Raw genomic sequence first — 22,843 nt, 5'->3', positions numbered from 1 at the left:
ATCTAGTCCAACCCCCTGCCTTAGGCAGGAAATCCACTTAGAGCATCTGCAACAGATGCTTGCCCAGCCTCTGGTTGAATATCTCCAGTGAGGAAGATATGATAACCACTGGAAATGTATTTATTATACAAGCTGCCATTTTGGGACAATTTTGCTGCCTCCCAGCAGCTTAAGATCTGCTCAGTCTGGGTCAGAGACTTTCCACCAGCACAAGATGCAGGCCTGTTGGTGACCTGGCCTGTGGATGAATATTGTCCTCAAGGGAACAAGGGACACTCAAGGAGATGTGAGACTCAAAACCCAAGAGTCAATGGCATCGCTGAGCATCCTCCTATCTCTTATCAGCTTTCAAGAGAGGCTGTCAGCACACAGACCACCAGCAGCCAAGCTTTAAGTAGACTGCCCCTGAACATGTGCAGAGTGTCTTTCTCACCAACAAAACTGAGCAACCCAGTCTGCCTCATCACACGACCCTTCGAACCAACATCCGTCGACTTGGGCTGAATCCATCAGCCTATATGAAGCACTACCTGCCAGCCACACACTTTTTCAATTCAAAGATTTTGCAGGCAGGATTGAAGCTACTGGGGACCAAAAATGAGGGAAGAAGGTGCACTTTGAGGCTCCAGATTGAGAACCTGCAGGCTTCCTTTGGCATCTGATGCAGTACTCAGAATCAGCCTGCACTGTTCTCAGCACATGGAGCTATTTGGCATGCTCAAAAGGCCGAGCCTTCAAGGGCTACACCTCTTATGTTTGCACACTGGATTTAGGACTGAGATGATGCTCAAATGTGGTAGTAGAATTGTGGACTGCTCTACTTCAGATCACAGGTGGGAGAGTCAATTTTTAAAATTCTTCCTTATGCATGGGGGGGGGGAGAACCACCCCTTTTCCAGCATGTATTAAACAAGCACATTGTAGAGAGGTCTATGTGGTATCTTTCCTCCAGTGTGCTTATTTGCACATTGTTTCCCATTGTGCTTATTTATTACCTACACCGGGGTGGGGAGTGGGTTTGCAAGGAGTAGCATTTGGAAACAAGAACCCAAACCTGCAATCCAATGTGGAAATGTCCAGTATTCCACCACCTCTTTACCTCTACACTTTGAGTAGATGGGGCACAAATTCCATTGGCTTGGATGGGGCTTACTTCTGAGTAAACATGCACCGGATTATTCTACAGTCTACAAAGTGGGTATTAATATTTTCCCTGAGTTCCTAAAGCTCATACCACCATTACATTACCCCCCCCTCACTACCTTCCACCTTCAATTCATGTCTCCTCCACCCCCTTCCTATCCTAATTCATTCATTTCCTCTTTCCCCTTTCATTTATCTCAACCAATTTAATTTCATTGTTCTTCATTCATTTCCCATCTATTTACATCACTCCTTCCTCCTTCACCTGCATTTCTTATCCCTCTCCCCTCTTGGCACCCTCCATCCACTTTTTGTGGCATATGTTTGACAATATCATTATTTAAACCAAATCCTTCTTCAAACACATTGCTCTTTGCAAAAACCAATTCACAATTGAGCAGGCCCTACAGCGGCCAAAGTTCTCCAACAGGTTATGTTTGTTGGGCAGTTATGCAACATTTCCATACATGTTATGCATACAGTTATGCATACATCTAGCATGTATGCACTGCTGAAACAGAGACGCCTGCGTTGGCTCGGCCATGTCGTGAGAATGGATGATGGTCGGATCCCAAAGGATCTCCTCTATGGAGAACTTGTGCAAGGAAAGTGCCCTACAGGTAGACCACAGCTGCGATACAAGGACATCTGCAAGAGGGATCTGAAGGCCTTAGGAGTGGACCTCAACAAGTGGGAAACCCTGGCCTCTGAGCGGCCCGCTTGGAGGCAGGCTGTGCAACATGGCCTTTCCCAGTTTGAAGAGACACTTGGCCAACAGTCTGAGGCTAAGAGGTAAAGAAGGAAGGCCCATAGCCAGGGAGACAGACCAGGGACAGACTGCACTTGCTCCCAGTGTGGAAGGGATTGTCACTCCCGAATTGGTCTTTTCAGCCACACTAGATGCTGTTCCAGAATCACCTTTCAGAGCGCGATACCATAGTCTTTTGAGACTGAAGGTTGCCAACATGAACATGATATGCAACATTTCCAGTGAACATGGAGGAACACGGTATGCACATTCAGCATATCTATACTTCAAGTTCAAAAAGTAAATTATATTATTTCCCCTTATGTAGCATAATCACTACACCTTTAAGCTTTTATTTTTTGGGGTGGGGGGAAGGAAAACTATAACACACTCATTGTCAACTGCCACCAAACTTCTGCTTGAAAAAAATATGATTTGATTTTATTATTCTGGAGCAGAACCTTTTGAATCCTGTAATGTATTAGCTGTATGGATTTGTGAATTACATTCTCTATAAGGTTTAATGTTGCCGTGGCTTTGCAGTTCACACACTAAACATACTGCTCTTGTTTAGATCAATCGCTCCAATTTCCAATGTAGTCAGCCACAGGGTGGCGTTTCAGCCATTTGAGGCTTTACTGTGAAGAGGTTTTACTTCTCGTGTTTGTGAATACAGAAGAATAAGTGTTCACCCTCATGGCAGGAGAATAGCCAAAAATTTCAGAACCCTCCCAGTACATATCCTGCCATAATTCTACCTATGGGACACCAGTGAGCAAGTTTGTCCTTGGGGCAAGACCAGGGCAAATTAAACTTGATTCTGGACACATTTAAACAAATGCAACCAGGTATGATTTTTCTCAGACCACACCAAATGAGAATTTTGCCACCCAAGTCCACAAATCCAGGGACCAATCTTATCCAATTTTCCAGTGCTGGTGCAGTCGTGCCAATGGGGAGATAGTCACAGAGACCTTCTCAAGGTATGGGAACATTTGTTCCCTTACCATGGGTCTGCATTGCGGCTGTACCGGTGCTGGAAAGTTGGGTAGGATTGGGCCCCCAGACGCTCAGAGTAGAAGACTATTATGTGGAAAAACATGTCTACTTAAGTAAATGATAAACTTCCAGAAAAGAAAACTACTAAAGATATTTTTGTAACTCCTCTAGAAATAGTAAATAATATGTAAATACATCGCAACAAGTCTTCCAGAAGTTTGGGGAACCACTGCACTTCTAGATCAAGAAAGAGATCCCTCTTCCCGTAAGCTGGAAGATCTTTTGGCATTACTGGACAAGTGAACCTTCAAAACATTTTGGCAGCAAACCTAATTGCATTGGCACCAGGATATTGTCTTATCTTGAATATTTCCTCATCCGCTTGAGATAAAAGCTAGCCCAAAAAATAATGACATAAATAAAATCAAAAGACAACAGGCTTCAAATAAGATGGGTGACATAAACAGCAGTAAATTCAGCCAACATTCCTTGTGGCAAAGCTGTATTCCCTGCAGACACCTCCATGTCCTGAAACTTGTGTTTCCATATCTACACAAAGTGACATGCAAAGAGCTCTGAATCAGACCAGGAACACATGCCAGAAGAAAATGTTTGATGTAAGAGAAGTGTACAGAACAATTACTAAGTGATCCTGAGTCAGCAGTGGTGCCTTTTCATGCTCTGACTCGTGGCGACAGCACTTCCTGCTTGAGAAACTGCCCAAAAATTTCAGCATGAAAACTATCCGTTACCCGCCATTGTCTGCTGATGGGCTTAGGAGAAGGTGAACTGCTGGGTAGATTAGTCTGTGATGAAAAAAGTTGCAGTCCAACTGTACAATCAAATCTGATGCCCATCAATCAGGTTTGCTGCATGATAGCCTGCAGCAGAAAAGAAACTAGAATGAATGCCGTCTACTCAGAATAGTTTACATCAGCACTGCAAAAGGGTTTGGTACCAGAGCATGACACAGAAGCAAGCAAATGAGCCAACTCTTGCCACTCCTTGCTTTGAAAACATGCAATGGATTTTTTTTGTGTGATGAAACTTGTGCTTGCGATTCTATTGATGCCATTCCAAAATCCTCCACTGAAATACTTTGTGAGTGTGAAAAAAGTGATTCATGTGATCCCCCCACCCTCAGTGGCATTGCTAGGGGGTGCAGTCCACACTGAGCGACACCACTACTCGCCAAAAAAATTTTAAATTTTGGTATTTTCAAATATTATATCATCAATTGATGCGTAATTTCACACAGGATTCAATGAAACAAACCACACTGGAATATCTCTATTCCACCAGAAGTTATAGCAAAAATAAACCCAACAGGGGTGGGGCGATGGTACCCACTGCCATGGTGTTGCCCTGCCCGTTGCATGATGGGAGAAGATCCATCATAGGGGTGATGTGCTAGCCTCCTACACCGGGTGACACAATCCCTAGGGATGCCACTGCTCAGGTGACACCCCTCCCCTCCAATGTGCAAATGTAGTCATGGGAGACAAATGGTCTGAAGTGGCAGAATAAAAATTTTGTCGTCTCTGTTATAGTTTGTGTGCCTATGACCGTGCATTTTACATACACTGTGCGCACAATATCTGTGTTTGTTTTTACCGTGACACGTATGCAGTCATCTTTACTCAGCTGAAATTCCACATGGAAATATATCCACAGGAAAATAAATAGCAAAGAAACAGCTGGTGAGCGACTGATGGACACTTTGCCTATCAACTATGCAATTTAGTACAAAAGTACATTTTCTCACTCTATAGCGCTAATGTATTAAGTACTGACTAAGACTTTTTTTTTTTTTTAAACACCGCAGTTTGCCTTAACATGAGCTGCAGCACCACCGTGGGATATAAAATCTGGCAACCAGGATTTTTGAATTTGGTATGCGTTGTTTCCCCATTAAGGACCAGCTAGTTGCCTCCAGGCCTCCCAGATTTCAAACCTTTCGTAGCATTCCATGAAAAACAGCTGTGGCTTTTCAAGACGTCAGACAAACCAGGGGGAATAAAACAATGCAAGCTAGAGTTTTGAATTAAGCACACTGTTTTTCATTCAGAACACCCCCGGGTGCCATAAATCCCCTCAAGAGACATTGGGCCTGATCCTATCCAATTTTCCAGTGCCAGTGTAGCCGTACCCATGGGGAATGCACTGCATCCTGTGGTGGGGAGGCAGTCATGGAGGCCTCCTCAAGGTATGGAAACGTTTGTTCCCTTACATCAGGGCTGCATTGTGACTGCACCAGTGCTGGAAAGTTGGATAGGATTGGGCCCATCATCTTCCACACTTTCCAGAAGTCTAGCTAGCGTACAGTGAGCAGGATCTAGATAATCAAGATCTGTGAAATATTATTGATATGATCAACGTTTGAACACCATCTTAGGGGTTGAAAGTCATTCTATTCCATCAGTGATTTTCAACTTTTCATCTCACGGCACACTGGCAAGGCACACCATCCATTTTTTGACAATTGACAAGACACGTTGTGCTGCCAGTGGGAGGCTCACATCCCCCAGTGGCCCTACTAATAAATGACCCTCTCCCATATTCCCGCGGCACACCAGGTACCATTCGTGGCACACCAGTGTGCCAAGGCACACTGGTTGAAAATGGCTGCTCTACTTCAGTAGTTCCCAAACTGGTGGGTTGTGACCATGGTGGGAAGCAGACAGTTCCCGTTCAGGGGACTGACTGAGCACTGATGCAGGTGACGGCACCACAGTGATTGAGCTGCCACCACGACCAAGGAGTTTCACGACATACCTGGGGGTTAGCACTGGCAATCTGGAGGGTACAGGAGGCTCACAAACCCCTCTGCGGGCTTCCCTGCTGCTCAGAAAGGCTCCTTGATCTGATCACGACCTGGTTTGCTATCTTCTGTGTAAATGTTTAGGAACCAAACTTGTCTTCAAACTTCAGAAATAAATTGTCTGCAAACTTTTTTGTGCCATGACCCCCCCCCCCCCCCAAAAAAAATGAGACTTGGAACCCACTGCTAATCCCACTCCCTTCTCAGGTCCCAATATGCCACTCCACTTCCTCCTACCTCTTGTGTCTTCACAACAATCTTGTGATGTAACAGCCTGAGCAGGGCCAACCTTAGGAGCTGAGGGTCAAGACCATGAGAAGAGGCTGTGCAGGCTTGTATCAATGCAACACCATTATTGGAGCAGATCCAAGCCCTCTTTTGCACAGGCTTTGAAAAGGTTGCCACGACCCACCCCAAATGAGGCTTTGCGACCCCATTGGGGTTGCGACCCACACACTGAAGAACACTGCTGTACGTGCTTGTGGATGCATGTCCTACTGAACTCAATGGATCTTAGTTGTGGGTAGGACTGCACCATCTGATCTGCAGGTAATGCTATGGTTATACACTTGTGGCAAAAGCACTTGCTGGGTTAAGAAAAATAGTCTTGGGTTTGATCTGGGACTGTTTTATTTGAAGTTGTCTGCTTTATTTATCAGTCAGCATAAAGCAGTGAGGGGCTTTAAATGGGGAGGGGGTACAGCCTCATCAAGGCCTATAAAAGCGCTGGCTTGAACGTTCTTTTGTTTTTTAATGGGGCAGTGATGTCATAAAAGTAATTAAGAGACTTGCTGCATCTGCCGGGCGCCAATAAAGAGCCACTTTTCAGCTCAATCAAATCACCCATTTATGAGACACGACTGAGAAAAGCCGACACTGGATTTTTCTGCACCGGTTATAACTCTGGGGCCGTGGGTACTGCAAGCATGGTGTTTGGAGAGAGTTCACAGCAAACAAGGGGGGCATCACAAGGGCGGGAAAGGGGGAGAAACAGATTAGCAGGGTACAACTGAGGCATGATGACTTGGGATGAAATTATATGAAATTTAAAAGTATTAACGTAGGCGAGCAGAAAACCAAACATCTTGTTTGGCAGGTGACATTTTTTTTAATACCAGTTCAAAAACGCAACAGGTCTGTGGCTTTTGAAGGCACCAACCAATGACCAGAATGGGATTGGTTTTAGTGCATTTTAAATACAACCCCTCAACATTTTTTAAATGCAAAATTTCAGGATGGAGAAATGGAGACATAAAGTGATTTTTTCAAAAGTGGCTGCAAGGGCTTGTCAATCAACTAATTGGAATGAAACTGTCCGGTTGGCACTTTCAGACGCATCACAATAATTAACAACTGTAAAATGACTTGCCTGCAGTACTTGACACGTCTCTCCATATGGCTTTAGTGTTATGGGTGAGGTTATGTGCAGGGAATAATATTAGGGGCCCAAACCAATCTGCAATTGACATGAATCCCATGCATGTGACTGTCGACCATTCACAAAACGGATCCACCCGTTGTGCTTTTGTGATTTGTCCTCCTTAGTTGAGCTGGGTATTGAACAAGGCCTGACACAACATGCACACAGTTCTGCACCCCAGAGTGGCTGTGTAGAGTAGCTGTAAATAACTGTTATTTTTCATAACTTGGGCCACAATCCTAACCAACTTTTCAGCACTGACCTAAGGGTAATGCAACTCCGAGGTAAGGGAACAAACATTGCCCTAACTTGAGGAGGACTCCATGACTGCCCCCCAACAGAAGGATGCAGCACATGCCCCACTGGCACAGGTATGCCAGTTCTGGAAAGTTGGTTAGGATGGTGCCCTAAGTGTTATAAAGTGTTTGATACACAAAGTGTGGTTTACCCCTCTGCAGGAGAGCATCTGGAACCTGTTTTGGGACTGTAGCGGTAGGGGAAGCTGCAGTGTTGACAGGTCCTATCAGAACAGTCCTGAGGCCTACGCAGTGTTACGTGTTGCTCGTACAAGAGAACTACTCTTAATACCTTGACGATGGTCATAGTTCGAGGAGGGGGTGTGAAACTGTCCTGGAAGACAACTAGCCCTGCTGAGGAATAACTCTGTGGCCAGGAGGCTGGGGGATTAGATACTCCTATAAAGAACCCAAATGATTCACATGAGTTGCAGGTAGTGGAGAGAACAGCCAGGATGGAAGACTGCAAGACACACTGCCCAAAAGTTGCCAAGGCAACAGCCCTGCTACATCCATTTGCCAGTCTTGGATGTGACTTGAATGTCTTAAGGGCTTCAAGCTGCATAGGCTGCAGTGCTATATTTAATCGCTAGGGAGGGCAGATCAAGGGCAGTGGCCAGCAGGTGCATTGCTCCTAAGAATGGAGACGGCTGAGCATACAACTGAAGAGAGAGGAGGCCCAGGATGGGAACATCAATATCTGTCCTCTCTGAGTCAGAGGTCTGTGGCTGAGGCAGCTGAGGGGAGCAGAGCCCACAGCCCTGAGACAGTCCCACATTTGTCCTGCCTACCTCTCCAGCAAGGGCAATGCTCCTAGCCAATCCTCACAGCACAACGTTCCAACACTGTAGCTTGTTCTGCCATTTCCCTGTTTTTCAGCATGGGAGAAACATATGCACATGAGCCAGGCCTCAGGAGGATTATGGTCGCCTCCCTGTAGGAGTTTGGAGACCAACTGTGGAGGAGACACCCACCACCATCACCACCTTCACCAGTGTTCCAAACAAGAACACCACCCCAACAGAACAGCCCTGTGACCCTCACCAGAAACCAACACCAACCTTGCTTCCCCCCCCAACAGACATAGAGATGCTTCATAAAACATTGTTTTAAATTAAATTTATTAAATTACTTAACACTGAACTGCAGTATCGCTTAGTCGGGAAACAAAACTGCCACGTTCCCCAAGGACTCAAAACCGTTCCGGGATCACAACATTTAGGTAGGAACATCTCTTGTTCCCTCTTGCCTCCAGAGACTAGTCTGGGTTTTTAACCAGCTCCCAAATTAACAATTTAATACTCCCTGATTGCTTGTTTTCCCAGGGACCCCAGCAAGATTAGCCCCAAAATCAACCCAACCCAATCAAATTGATCGTTGTCGTCTTGGCAATGGATGTGATGACTTATAGCCATTGGAGATTAAATTTCCCAGCTTGCCCCTGGAAGCTGGACACTACCAAACACGGCTAAGGCACGGTGGCTGTGCGAGCAAGGTGTGGCGTGGTGGAGGTGCTGCGGCGAACTTGTGCCGTCCTCTCCCTCTCACTTTCTTTTAACAAGCAACACACAAACTGAGCAAATGAACAAAGAACAAACTTTGATCCTCCAATTTGTATTAAAAGAAGAGGGCAATTAAAAATATTTATTCCTGTACAAAGTCTCCCTCTCTCTCTCTCACACACACACACACACACACACACACACACACACACACACACACACCAGTATTTAAGGAGAGCAGTTTCCAAGCATCGATCTTATGCTCCCCCACATCAGACATACCCGACTTGGGCCCATTCCTGAAATGGTTGGACCACAACCCCTGCCTACGAGGAGTGGGCTTCAAAATCTGTCCCCTCCCCCAGAGAAGAGACTTTGTCCTGAATGACACCCCATCTCCTAGTGAAAAAAAACACAGGTAAAGGTATTCTACACCTTTGGGTTCCATTAGCAAGGAACAACAGAGCATTTGCTCCTTCTCACTCCAAAATGGAGGCACCCCTTCCTACCATCTCATCCTCCTCCAAGCTTCAACTTTGGCTAGGGCAGGTAAGGAGTCCCTCCCGACCTTGTTTGCATTTTACTGCAGTCCCCTCCTGGTTGGGAAGGACCATCACATACCAGGTGGAAAGAAGCCTACAGCTTATATCTAAAAGGTGCTCCCTAAAAATATACTGACACCCCGGACTGGACACTCTCATCCATGCTCACACACACACACACACATACACGCCCTCCACACAACTGCTTTTGACCAAGTGCCCAGAAACCCAGTCTGTTCAGTTCAGCTTTCTTGTTTTTAGTATAAAAACAGTTATCAAAATACTGTTGGCCACTCTCCGGTTTCCCAAGAACTGCCCCCGCTGAGCTCATAATGTGGAGAGGGGGGGGGGGAGAGAGAGCATCATCAACAACTCTCATCCCTTCCATTGCAGGAGGACTTCCATCAATACGGGCCAAACCCTAAACATGATTTTAGTCATACCATCCGGACCAAGCATGTTTGCTTTTTCTTGTATAAATAGCAGGTTCAGGGATCTCAGGGGCAGGGGGTTGTAGTAGTCTGTTGCAGGACCAGTCTGGATCTCTCCTTCTCCTCCACATGCTGCTTACACAAGCCAAATCAACATGCCAAGGTTAATTGTGTAATCCGCGTCACACTGAGCACGATCCTTAGCTTCATCTGGATTCAAACAGGATGGGGTGGGGGGGGAATGGAGGGATGAGAGACCACCAATAATCCTTCATTCACTTGCCTCCTGCTCTATTAGGAGGTGTGGGACACAATTATAACTTAATTAGCCTCATAAACAGACATCACTGTATCTCTCAGAGTGGGAAGGCAAAAGTGATTTAAGGTAGCAGCAGGCCACGGGGGTGGGGGGTGGGGAGAGGATGTTGTGGTGTGCCCCTATGGGAGTGTCTGTTGTAAGGTGACCTCAGAGGCCCACAGTCACTTCAGGCTCCCCACTACCACCAACAGGACACATCCATCTCCCCCCCCATCTCTGCCACAAACACATGAAAATGTGGGAGCTTCCATTCCCAAAAGTCTTGACTCGAGGCAGAGGAAATACCGCTGCCTTTCCAAACAAGGACGGTGGAATTTGCCAAGGCCGCCTGTCGCCATGGCTCCCAAGGTCCACTCACTCCAGGACCGTCCCTCTCCCTGCCTGCTAGCGTATCTAGGAGTCCGTCGCTTCCACCCTGGTCTACACAATCACGAGGACCAGGCCGTGAGATCTCCACACTAGTCAACTTCAGGGAGAAGCGAGAGCCGCGCGCAGGATGCCGGCAGCTGTGACAGGCTCCAGTTGGCCGACAGCCAGCTCAGGAAGAACTGCAATCCACGTCCTGTCAGAAGTAAGTGAGGTTTTTGAGGAGTCCAAGTTCAAGCATTTTTTTTATTGCTAATGCCTCGTGTGAGATGTTGTGCCCCGAAGCCTGCAAGACAGACAATGGGAAACCCGTTAGGCCATGCGCAACGCTGGTTTTCAGCACTTAGAAAAACACAGCAAGAGCAAATCAGACCCCCTAAAAGACATTGGGCTGTCAAGACCATGCAGCCCAGCAGAAAAACAGGCCAGGGTATACCAAGGAGCCACCCCTTAGCATGTACTTAAAGCTAAGATGTTAATACGCTCAGTATGCTGTTGACCTGGAAGTAACTGGAAGCGGAACCTCTTGTCACCTATTAATGGCAATTGCTCAGTTCTCTCCTAGGAAACTGCCTTAGATCAAGTTAGACCGTTAGTCCACCTTGCTTAGCATTATCTAAGCCAGTGGTTCCCAAACTTACCTGGGTCCCAACACCCCTGCAGCATCTTCTTCCCAGCTCTGCTGGGAACAGCCATCTTGGATCTAGCAAAATCTCACGAGATCCAAGGTGTGGTGTCCAAATCTTGCAAGATTTTGTGAGGTTCAAGATGGCAGGGGTATAGATAGGAGGGGCCACTGGGGACATTTTGGGGCACCCTCGTAGGTGTGCTGCGATGCCCCAAGGTGTCATGACACCCAGGTGTTTGGGAACACCTGGTCTAAGTTGATTGGTGTCTGAAACTCTGCCAATCTTTCACTGCCCTGCCTGGAGATGCTGCTAGGGGGTTGTACCTGTGGCCTACAGCATGTGGTCCCAACACTGAACTATGGCCAATCTCCTAGGACTAGACCAGGGTCGCTCAAACCCCAGCCCAGGGGGCCAGATCCAGGGTTCAGGAGGCTCCGTCCACCCAGCGAGTGGACCTTTCGATTCTGCCCAGGCACTGTGCAAATCTTCCTTGTTCGGAAGACAGGGACTCTCTGGGCAGTCATGTCTGCCTGGACGTCCCGTGATGTGGCCTTCTGGGAAACCAGGCAGCAAACACGACTGCCCAGAGCGTCCCTATCCTCCAAATGAGGAGAACTTTGCACAGTGCCCAGGCGGACGGTTTGTATGAGGTTCAGACAGGGACCGCATTCCAGGCGTACTGCAGTCCCTACTTTGAGTGCCGCTGGACTAGATGTTAGGGCAGATGGTGGAGGCAAAGCTGGTTGGCAACCTTCAGTCTGGAAAGACTATGGTATAAGCCTACAGCACCCGGTATTCCCAGGCGGTCTCCCATCCAAGTTCTAACCAGGCCTGACCTTGCTTAGCTTCCGAGATCATAGTATAAGCCTACAGCACCCGGTATTCCCAGGCGGTCTCCCATCCAAGTACTAACCAGGCCTGACTCTGCTTAGCTTCCGAGATCATAGTATAAGCCTACAGCACCTGCTATTCCCAGGCGGTCTCCCATCCAAGTTCTAACCAGGCCTGACCCTGCTTAGCTTCAGAGATCAGACGAGATCGGGCAAGTGCAGGGTAACAGTTGCTGACAGGCAAAGCTGACATCACACATATTTGCACCAGTGTCCTGGACACCTCCTGTGCAGGTGACTCCACACTGATCTAAGCACGTGTCAAGACTTCCTGTGTATTCCTGATTGGATATTTATGAAATACGTAAGTGATGCTCATCTCCTTTGGAGTCAGGAAGACTAGGTGGGTAGAAATTATTCCACATGCTTGGTTCGGCAAAGGAAGAACAGCATACACAGGAAAATGTAATCTCCACCATCAAGTCTCCAGCCTCCTTGGCTTAACAATATTGATGAAGTAGGAAAGGAAGGAGCACACCACAGCTACTAGACAATGGTTATGGTACACTCCTATTTGTCAGTAGGGTATTTTAGCACACCGTTGTTGAATGACTGGAGCAAGGCAAGGAGCTGTCAGGGACAAGTTTGCAGGCACTACCTTAGTTTCTAGGTAGGGAGCACACTTGGCATGCACAAAGGACCAAGATTTGGTCTCCATCACCTCCAGTTAAAAGACAGCAGAACTGAGACAGTCGTCTGCTTGCCATGCTAAGCAGTGTAGACGAATAGGTGAGACAATAATCTGAGTCAACAGGATATGTTCATAGGCTAAATTGAGGAAATGGTTACTCACAGCCATAGACTTCAATGTGATTTCCTCATAGTAGTGTATAGTCTGCTTCTTGTTGGTAGAATTGGGGTATCCGAAGCCCGCGATATGCACCAAATCACAGAAGTGCAATGCCAAGGTGATGGCCACTAATCCCGTGGTTGGTTTCTGGAGGCAGACAGATCAGAATGATACTCTCCACCCCATTTAAGAATTCTGCTTTACAGTGCCCCATTTAATCCTTAAAACAGGGTAGAAGGAGATGAGTTCAGATCCAGACAGGCTTAGGGCAAATAAACCAAGGATTATATTACTGAATACAACCTCTGTTACAGGAAAGCAAAAATCTCAAAGTTATGGTAGGATCATCCCTTTATTAAGACAATTAAGAACTTTTTAAAGCCACAACATCCAGGCTCTATTTCAAGCATAAAGAAAAGAGAAGGGAAACAGAGAATTCTGGCATGTTGGAAAACCCCAAAGCTTGCAGTTTCTAAGTCTTGAGAAAAAATGAACTTTTATGTAGATTTAGAGTGCTATCCTATACGTGTCTACTTAGGTGCAAGACCCATTTCAATGGAGCTTACTCCCAAGGAAAGTATGTATAGCAGTGGTTCTCACACATTTAGCACCGGGACCCACTTTTTAGAATGAAAAACTGTCAGGACCCACCAGAAGTGATGTCATGACTGGAAGTGACATCATCAGGCAGGAAAATTCTTAACAATCCTAGGCTGCAGTCCTACCCAGGATTAAGTCCCATTTACTGTCATGGTTAAAAGAATATACATAGTAGGTTGTTAAAAGTACAAGTCTGTAACATTTCCCCATAAACTGTCACATTCCATGGGGGCATAAAGTCTAATATATTAAAAATTAAATACTGAAATGAGTGGGGGACCCACATGAAATTGACTCGCGACCCACCTAGTGGGTCCCGACCAACAGTTTGGGAAACACTGATGTATAGGATTGCAGCCTTCATTCAATTAACAGTTAATTAATATAGTGCAAGACTGGTTTCCACTTGGGACAATAAATCACCATCGAAACAAGGTGCACCAACAGCTAATAGTTATAAACAATTCACCAATTCCACAAATACTCGTAATAGGCAATAATTTTCAGAGTAGAACTCACAAGACAAAGAGAAGGGGAATCTTACAGACTTGGAAGGAATACAAACCCCGAATACCATTGGCTGTTTAGAGATTAGAGAGAGGCAGCTTGGGGCTAGTGGCATTTATGGAAGTGAGGAGAGACAGGATTGGTTGCAAATGAGGGCATGTGACTCATGCTTAAATTTGCATGTCTGACTTTTATCTGTCTCCTGTGTTTGCTTAGTGTGGCTGCAGGCTTGTAGCACAAAACATCCAGAATCTCAGTTTTGCATAAGAATTCCCCCTCATCTTTCAAACTCTTCCTGATAATGGTCAATACTCCAATTAAGCCTCCCCACACCCACAAAAGACACAACTTGTAAATCTGGTAAAGTTCAACAGGAAGTGGTAAAAATGATGCATACAGTTTGGCAAACATGGGAAGAGCCAGAGCCTGCCAGCTGGAAAACAAACAGCTGGAGAACCTAGGAGGAAAATTTGGAAGGTGTCCTGAAATGATAGGCACTAAGGTCCAATTCTCACTGAGGTCATCAACTGAGGCCTGAGCTGCACCCCGTCAGATGCAAAACAACTAGTATCCTTCTCCCTGACCTGCAAGGATATTTGGGGGGGGGGGGTGATGGCAGAGAGGAATATTCCTCCTCATAGGAGGAACCGCAGACAGGAGAAGAGGAACAGAGGCCACAACACTAGGGGAAGGAGCATTTAAACTCATCCCTTCAAGATGTTTCCAAATCTCAATCCACCCTCTTCTAAACTTGCTCTCAATCTCGATAATGAAACCTCTATTGTACCTGCTTTCTTTTCCCTAGCAGGAATACTAGCAGTTTTAGTAAGGAAGATTCAATGTTTGTGTGTGTGGGGGGGGGGCGAGTTCACCCCCTCCACCAGTGTGCTTCTGCCCCATGATGCCAAATCATCACTCCCCCTCTGCCCACAGCAGATTTTAAGCTCTAAAAACAATTCCTGTGTCACCTAGTGAAGGAGACCAGTGTGTCACCCCTATGATGAACCTCCTCTGATGCAGTGGGCGGGGCAACACCCGGGGCAGTGGGTGTGGTGATGTACCATTGCCCCACCTTCTCTAGTTTTTTGGCTATATCTTTTGACAGAATAGAGATATTTCAACACAATGTATTTCATTGCATTCTGTATGCAGTTACGCATTGATTCGTATATATAACATTAAGGTATTGCTGGGAAATACCAATATTTTTAAAGTTTGGGCGAGAAGTGGTGTCAGCCCCCTGTATGCGTCAGCTGGTGCGATTTGCACCCCCGCATCTTCCTAGCGATGCCACTTCCTGGAGAACCAAATCACAGACCACCTACAGTTTGGACCCAAGATATTCAACAACTTAGGGCACAATTCTATCCAATTTTCTAGTGCTGGTGCAGCTGTGCCAGTGGGTGGGGCATCTTGTGGTGCATCTTGTGGTGCACAGTGCATCTTGTGATGGGGCAGCAGTCAGAGAGGCCTCCTTAAGGTATAGGAACACTTGTTCCTTTACCTTGAGGCTGCATTGCGACTGCACTGGTGCTGGAAAATTGGATAGAATTGGGCCCTCAGGCTGCCAAGGGAAGGGAGAGATGACACCGTCATAGCACAGAGAGGGGAATGAAAATCTTGCTCCCTTTTAAGTCACAAGCCTTCAGAACAAACCATTCATTCATTCTGCTTCCCTTTGTCTCACCTGCTTTATTTTCCGAAGGTGTTTCATGGGAAAGTTGAGCAACTTAACCGCAGTAATTTCCATAAAATAAGGATTCAGGATACGAACTTGCTCAGGATTTGCATCCCAAATTAACGGAGGCTGCTTCCAGAAGCCCTTCCGAACCTGGAACAATAATATGCTTGGGGACATGAGACAAAGAGCAGAAGCTGCTGGCATAAAAATCCAGCGGGATTAAAGGAGAAGGAGGGAGATAGGCAGAAAACATGCTTCATTACAGCCATTTTTGCGGCACCCTGGAACCTGAATCATTCATACTATAAGCAAGATCTGACTCAACCAGTTCTCTCTTTTTCACTGGATTTCTAGAGAGCCAGTGTGAGCGTGCTGGACTAGGGAGACAAGTTCCCACTCAATCATGAAAGCTCACTGAGTGACCTTAGGCCAGTCACTCTGTCTCAGCCCAATGCACTAACAGGGATGCTGTGAGGATGAGATGGAGAAAACATAAGAACAGCTCCACTGGATCAGGCCATAGGCCCATCTAGTCCAGCTTCCTGTATCTCACAGCGGCCCACCAAATGCCCCAGGGAGCACACCAGATAACAAGAGACCTCATCCTGGTGCCCTCCCTTGCATCTGGCATTCTGACATAACCCATTTCTAAAATCAGGAGGTTGCGCATACACATCATGGCTTGTACCCCATAATGGATTTTTCCTCCAGAAACTTGTCCAATCCCCTTTTAAAGGCATCTAGGCTAGACGCCAGCACCACATCCTGTGGCAAAGAGTTCCACAGACCGACCACACGCTGAGTAAAGAAATATTTTCTTTTGTCTGTCCTAACCCACCCAACACTCAATTTTAGTGGATATCCCCTGATTCTGGTATTATGTGAGAGTGTAAAGAGCATCTCCCTATCCACTCTGTCCATCCCCTGCATAATTTTGTATGTCTCAAAAAAGCTGCATCCCTCATCTCCTTGGAGGATGCAAGAAGGAAAATAGGATACCTGGATGTAAATCTGCCCCTGCAGGGATGCAATGTGGAATTTCTTCCCTGTAACTAATACAACCATTACAGGAGTTCACATTTGCCCAACATGATGTAGCTAGGTTTTTCTGTGGTTCTAGTGTTAAAAGGGAGAAAACCCAGCCAGAAGAATCTGACTTGGTCCAAGGCTGGTCAATAGTAGCCATGGCAGAATGGATGAGGTTTTCCAGATCTAAGCCCTGCACACTATCCTCTGGGCCACACGGGCAACCATGCTCCAGATATTAGCACTTCTGGGTTGGAGGACTTGGCTTTCAGACACGCTTGAACCAAGCCGTGGTAACAATGCTTGATTTTCCCCATTCTTCACTAATTTTGGACACTTCTAGCCCCCCAGAAGTTTTTGTGATGTCTTGGCCTCCTAAAGGCTGATATCCTGGTGCACTGACCACGGACATCTCTGAATTCAACATCATTACAGCAGAGTGACATGGCAGGACTGACCAGTCACCCTGTGGACTGCTTTACCTCCATCTGATTCTCTGTAGGAAAGAAGCTCCTGGCCAGCCCTCTGGTTGGGACTGGAATAAAGCCGCTTATTCGGCATCCAAGCCCATCAAACCAGATCAAGGTGCAGATAGGGATGCCCAGCACTGTTCCCTCTAAGCTGCGAGGCCGTGCAGCTTGAGGCCAAAATCCGTGCACCTTGGAGCTCAGCAACCTGGAAGTTTGGCGACGATGCCATCATTGACGTCATCAATGAGTGTCCGGAGACACTGTTGTGCCATGCGCAGCCACAGAAGGGCTTTCCACAGCAGCATAACGGCATTGAGGAAATGCCAAAGCCCAGGTAGTTGTAATCCATCCAATGGGGTACACCAGCGACATCACTTATAGGTCCTATAAGAGTGCATCAGGAATGCTAGTGTGCACTTGATCTCTAAACAGCTACTGCTGTAGCAAAAGGTACACCCACTCACCTTGCGAGGGAAGGGACCAAATTCCTGGAACAGCATGAGTAAGAAAGAGTAGGGCAAAAATATTCAGTTATTTGAGTCAGATTTTATGTTCTGTCATATTTGCCTCTACATTTCTGTGTCCTCCTGTTAGCAACTGCTTTTTCCTATTTGGCGTATGCTAGGCCACTAGCGTACCTGAGGGGGGCGGAGAACAGTGCCCCTGGGTGGTACACCTTGGGGGGGTACTGCTGCCATCATGCCCCCCCCCCCACAACAGTTGTGTACCACTCTGAGAGACCACCCACTTCTTCGGCTTTGAAAAAAACCCAAAAAATGCAGATGGCCGCTCAAAGCAGTGTGCAACAGCTCCAAGAGTACTGGAAGTAATTGCAGTGACGTTATCATGTCACCGCAATTACTTCCAGGTCAGGTGGGGAGGCATTCGTAGGCCCGGCCCAGGGCCGCAGAAGAGGCAGGTTCATCACTGCTGCTAGCTACAGTTTGAACTGGGTTTTGCCATTGCTTTGGCCTAGAGGTTCCCACAGTGTGTGTCGTGGTGCCCTGGGATGCTGCGGCACTCTCACAGGGGCACCATGTGGCCTCTTGTCCCCCCACTCACCAGGTCAAGATTTTGCATTATCATGACCTAGTGATAACTAGTGAAACCGCCTAGTGAACCAGCAAGAAGAGGCTAGGCTATGCTGTGCCCGGTGAGTGTGAAGGGTGCTGTGGGCCTGTCAAGTTTGGGAACCACTGCTTTAGCCCCATCCACCGTTGTACGCCTTCACCTCTTTCACTAAACTTCTTTCAATATTTTGCAATTACCTCCCCAGTCACACATTACTGAAGGGGGGGGGGGTTCGGTTGCCCTGCTTTCCAGATTCTGCTATGGTTTGCCTTGAAGGGGGATCTTCAGGGTTTAGTGGCCTGGGAGAAAGGGTTTCCCAAGGCAGCCTCTTTATGGCTGGGCTTCCCAAGTGTTGGGTGGTGGCACTGACAGCAATCCTTTCCGCCAGTAAACACCAGTCTGGCCAGTGGAATGGAACAAAGGGAAGAGCAAGGGCCACTGATAACCACTAGGCTCTGTGTCTATTCCTTCTACCACTTCCTGACCTTCCACTACACAGGCTCCATGAAGAGTAGATGCCAGATGTCAACAACCACTCCTACCATTTGTACAGAAAGTTCTTTGATAGAATTCTTACAACAAGATGGGAAGGTATTATTCTCCCCATACTCCAGATGGGAAGACTGAGGCTGAAAGAAAGTGGCGTGCCTAAGGCCACTGAGTGAGAATTCATTGCAGGAGTGAAATTTGGAACTTGGTCTCTTAGCCACTCTGCCAGGCTAGGTGTCAGCTGTTCAATCCAAGTGCCACCCCTGACCTCCCTCCCGGCAACTCACTCTCTTCTTGTCATGGAGAATCGTCTCCATCCACTGGAAATCCATGGATTTGAATGGCACCAAGACCAACAAGGTGTTGGGGTCGTTTTCGGTTTTGGGGTTGAAGTGTGCGGATTCTGGGTAGAAGAGGCGCATGGTGGTCTTGGAGCCCACGTCACGCTCATAACCATGCACTGGTGCATTGTTCAATCTGTGGAGAAAGGAAGTTACACACTGAGGCAGACATCACATGGAGAGGCTCATCGACATTGTACAACTGCGAGCCATTATCTTCACGCACGCTGCACCAAAGTCTGGCTCCAATTATTCTCTTCTCTTTTACACTCAGCAAATTATCTTCCAAGCACCATTAAGATGTAGAATTGGAAGCACCAAACTCAGCAGTTACTTTACTGCAAGGAAAAGATAAACTTTAATGGACACATCAGCCCAAAGAGTTCCCTGGGCTTCTCCTTAAGAACTGATAAAGCACCCAGCTGCTGGCCAAAACAGCATTCCTGCAACTGAATGCTCTACCCATAAGTGTAATTAAACTTACTCAGGGCGCAATCCTAACCAACTTTCCAGCACTGAGGTAAGGGCAATGCAGCTCGGAGGTATTCAGAAAGCCTCCATGACTGCCCCCCAATTGCAGGATGCAGCACATGCCCCATTGGCACAGTTATGTCAGAGCTGGAAAGCTGGTTAAGATTTGGGCCTCAGTGTCCCAAACGCATCACGCTGTGTGTTTCCCTTGCAGTGCTTCATTGAGCAGGCTGTTGAGAGCAGGAAGAGGAAATGCACAACTTGATGACATCAGCGCATGGATATTGTTCTCCTACATCTTTTGGAGCAGCAAGTCTCAGTACAAGGAATACAGTAATGGGTTTCGGAGCAATCTCACATTTCCAAGGATGTGCATGCTCTCTCCAGTTTGCTAGCCCTGAAAATTAGTTTTTCAAGTGTTTCAAGTCAAGCACTTAAAAAAAACAAAAACTTCACGGCTTTTCAAGTCTTTAACTCAAAAACCTCAAGTGCTGTTTTCCTCCTCCTTCTCTGCCATCTCATCTGAGAAAGCACCTTACCTTGAGAAAGTTGGTAAGATCTGGCAGAGAGCTCCCGTCAACACAGGAGAGACCCAAAGATTAGCAAACAATGCAGGAAGTCTTATTTCTTGTGTCAGGAGGAACCTTCCAATGCCTGTCACCCCCCTCCCCCCAACCTTCCTTAACAATTCTTTCCCACCCACCCCCCGCCTTTGTGAGGGCAAGAAAAGTCATACAAAACTGTGTTTAAGTCATGCCATTGGTTCATCAAGATCAGTATTGTCAACAGTGACTTGCAGAAGCTCTCCAGAATTCCAGACAGGCAGAAACCGGGAACTGAACCAAGGATGTTTTGCGTACAAAGCAGATGATCTACCACTGAGCTTTTGACCTTGCCATAAGGGAAAGGTGCTCCATTTCAAGTTGGGCCCTGTTCAGCGGGCGAGGTTGGCGTCAAAACAGGACCAACCTGAACAAGAGAGGGGAGTAGATGCTGCATATCCTCCACCAATTCAAAATCTCACCATCACCACAAGAAAATAAGAACATAAGAAGAGCCCTGCTGGATCAGGCCAAAGGCCCATCTGCAGTTTCCTGTATCTCACAGTGGCCCAGGGAGCACACAAGACAACAGAAGACCTGCATCCTGGTGCCCTTCCTCGTTTCTACTTCTAATCACCCTAACATTATCATGCTGGGAAACCATGGAGTAAACCAAAGAAAACCATGGAGTGAAGAGAAAAATAGCAACTCTGCAGTACCTGATCACTACATCATATTTGTTAATAGCTTCCCCAATGGAGCTGTTTCTCAGCCGATGTCCATTCCCCACCACTGCACATCTTCGGCACTTCATCCTGCGAGAGCAAGAAAAACAAGGAGAACATTTTAATTAGGCAGCCAGGAAAAGGGTTCTCGGAAAACAGGATACATCTTCATTAATGTTACAGAACAGAATTCAGCACCTACGGTAAAGTATCTAATAACAGACTTGTTAATTGCAGCAAAAATCATTTGGTTCTCCCGACTGGAAGACGTGTATATCACCATCAATTACAGCAGGAATCTCTAAACTTTTTGGCTGAAGGGCCGCATCAAATATCTGGCACAGTGCCGAGGGCCAGAAAAAAAAAATTAAAAATAAAATTTAAATAAATACATTAGAGATGGAACTTAGAGGAGTAAATAAATGAATGGGCTCGAATGTCCAGGATTTCTCCAAGCACAAACACAGCCCAAGAAATAAAGCACACACTTAAATGGACACCCTCCCCCCCCCCCATAAGCACAACTCTGATTGTGTTTGGTCAACTGGGCCAGAGGCTCTCAGGGGATTAGAGGCTTGGCACAGGCTGGATAGAGGCTTGCTGTGGGCCGCATCTAGCCCCAGGGCCAGACTTTGGAGACCCCTGAACTACAGGAACGGCTTCTGAAAACTTTCCAACTAGTAAAGACGGACAAACTCACTCATTTTGGTGCGTCCATTTATGTGTATAAATGGATATCCTTAGTAAAGTGCTTCCCAACCTTCTGCGTTCTGTGACGCCCCCACCCTCTGCAAATGCAGCGTGCACCCCCCTTGAGTGACTGGTGATGACATTATTATCAGTTACTTCCAGGTTCAGAGACCGCTTGGGATGCTACCAATGGAGGTGAACGGCTCAGGGTGGACGGGCCTTTGCCAGCATGAGAAAATGGCACGCAAGGGCTCGGTTTGGTGGGCTGAACCTCTTACTGCAGTTTGCAGTGTGCCACGCAGTCTTCCTGCCAGCCTACGACGCACCAGGGAGTGCCTCGCAATGCCTCAGGATGCCTCAACACACCATTTGGAACCCCTGCTTTAGTAGGTTTCTGGAAAGTTCACCAACTCACTGCCAATGTATCAGGCTGGAAAGGAATTTACTCCTAGACACATTTTTTTTTTAGTTAAAAAGCTAGGTGGATAAGCAAGCAGAGGACCTGTTCGGGGGGGGGGGGGAGGACAGACAGACTCTTTTAGACTTTCAACAGGTAATGCTAACTGCACGGAGAGCTAATTTTGCATGTCCAAGCTAAAATCATTAGGCCTGGAATGATGGGCCAAACCAAAGCATATAGGGCCATTAAGGACAGAACGCTCGATTCTAAGTACCAGGAGTTAAACTGTATGGCCCGTACCTTATGCTCTCTGTTGCATTTCCACCTGCCAGTTCAGTTTGGTAAGATACCATCTTATCTATATCAGCTGCACAACCCACAGCAAAGAAGGACCTTTCTTAGGATGTAATGTCCTTCCCTGGCAAGATGTAATGCCCTTCCCTCGGTTCTTTTATGAAGCTGATAGCAGGGAATACCTCTGACAGCAAGGCTTTGATCTTGTGGCCTGAATCATATGGAGGCACTTGAACATATTCTCTTATTCTGCCCCCTACATGAGCCCCGTTGCCAGAAATATCTTATGCCTGGCGAGATACCAGGGCCAAGCAGAGGCATTTATCCTGTGATCTAACAAACAGAGGAGGGGGGAATTCTTGACCATGTTGCCCTCTTTGTCTCTACAGTCGTGAGTTCCCGGGAAATTGGATTGAAAGCTTAGACCTGTAACAGGCTAGCCTATAGGGTATTCTTGGCCACTAGATTAATGTTTAAATCTGTGTGCTATGTGATTATGGATATGTTGTGTGTTTTAATTATGTATTGTTACGATTTTAATGCCAATAAAGGTCTCTCGTCATCATCAATTTTGGCATGAAAAATGATTTACAGTTCCCATCTTAGTCTTCAGCCTTAATCTAAAAACTGAAAACTGGGG

The 22,843-nt window shown here is 46.8% G+C and overlaps 1 protein-coding gene across 5 annotated transcripts in view; it reads right to left on the bottom strand.

Annotated features, from left to right (window-relative positions):
* Window positions 1-8,531: 8,531 nt before the first annotated feature.
* ST3GAL4 (ST3 beta-galactoside alpha-2,3-sialyltransferase 4) overlaps window positions 8,532-22,843 on the bottom strand; it is a 164,511-nt gene continuing 150,199 nt past the window's right edge. For all 5 annotated transcript variants that reach the window (XM_066639824.1, XM_066639823.1, XM_066639825.1 and 2 more), the window contains 5 exons: window positions 20,814-20,909; window positions 19,028-19,217; window positions 15,691-15,834; window positions 12,900-13,043; window positions 8,532-10,873 (listed from right to left, as the gene is read on the bottom strand). In XM_066639824.1, the coding sequence (XP_066495921.1) occupies window positions 10,787-10,873; window positions 12,900-13,043; window positions 15,691-15,834; window positions 19,028-19,217; window positions 20,814-20,909 (661 nt within the window). In that variant the 3' untranslated portion in view covers window positions 8,532-10,786. The remainder of the gene's footprint in view (window positions 10,874-12,899; window positions 13,044-15,690; window positions 15,835-19,027; window positions 19,218-20,813; window positions 20,910-22,843) is intronic.

The sequence above is a fragment of the Tiliqua scincoides genome, chromosome 11 (assembly GCF_035046505.1).
Source record: "Tiliqua scincoides isolate rTilSci1 chromosome 11, rTilSci1.hap2, whole genome shotgun sequence".
NCBI classification, from domain to species: Eukaryota; Metazoa; Chordata; class Lepidosauria; order Squamata; family Scincidae; genus Tiliqua; species Tiliqua scincoides.
Note: the sequence above shows the minus strand (reverse complement) of the source record. Positions and strands in the feature narration are given on the sequence as shown.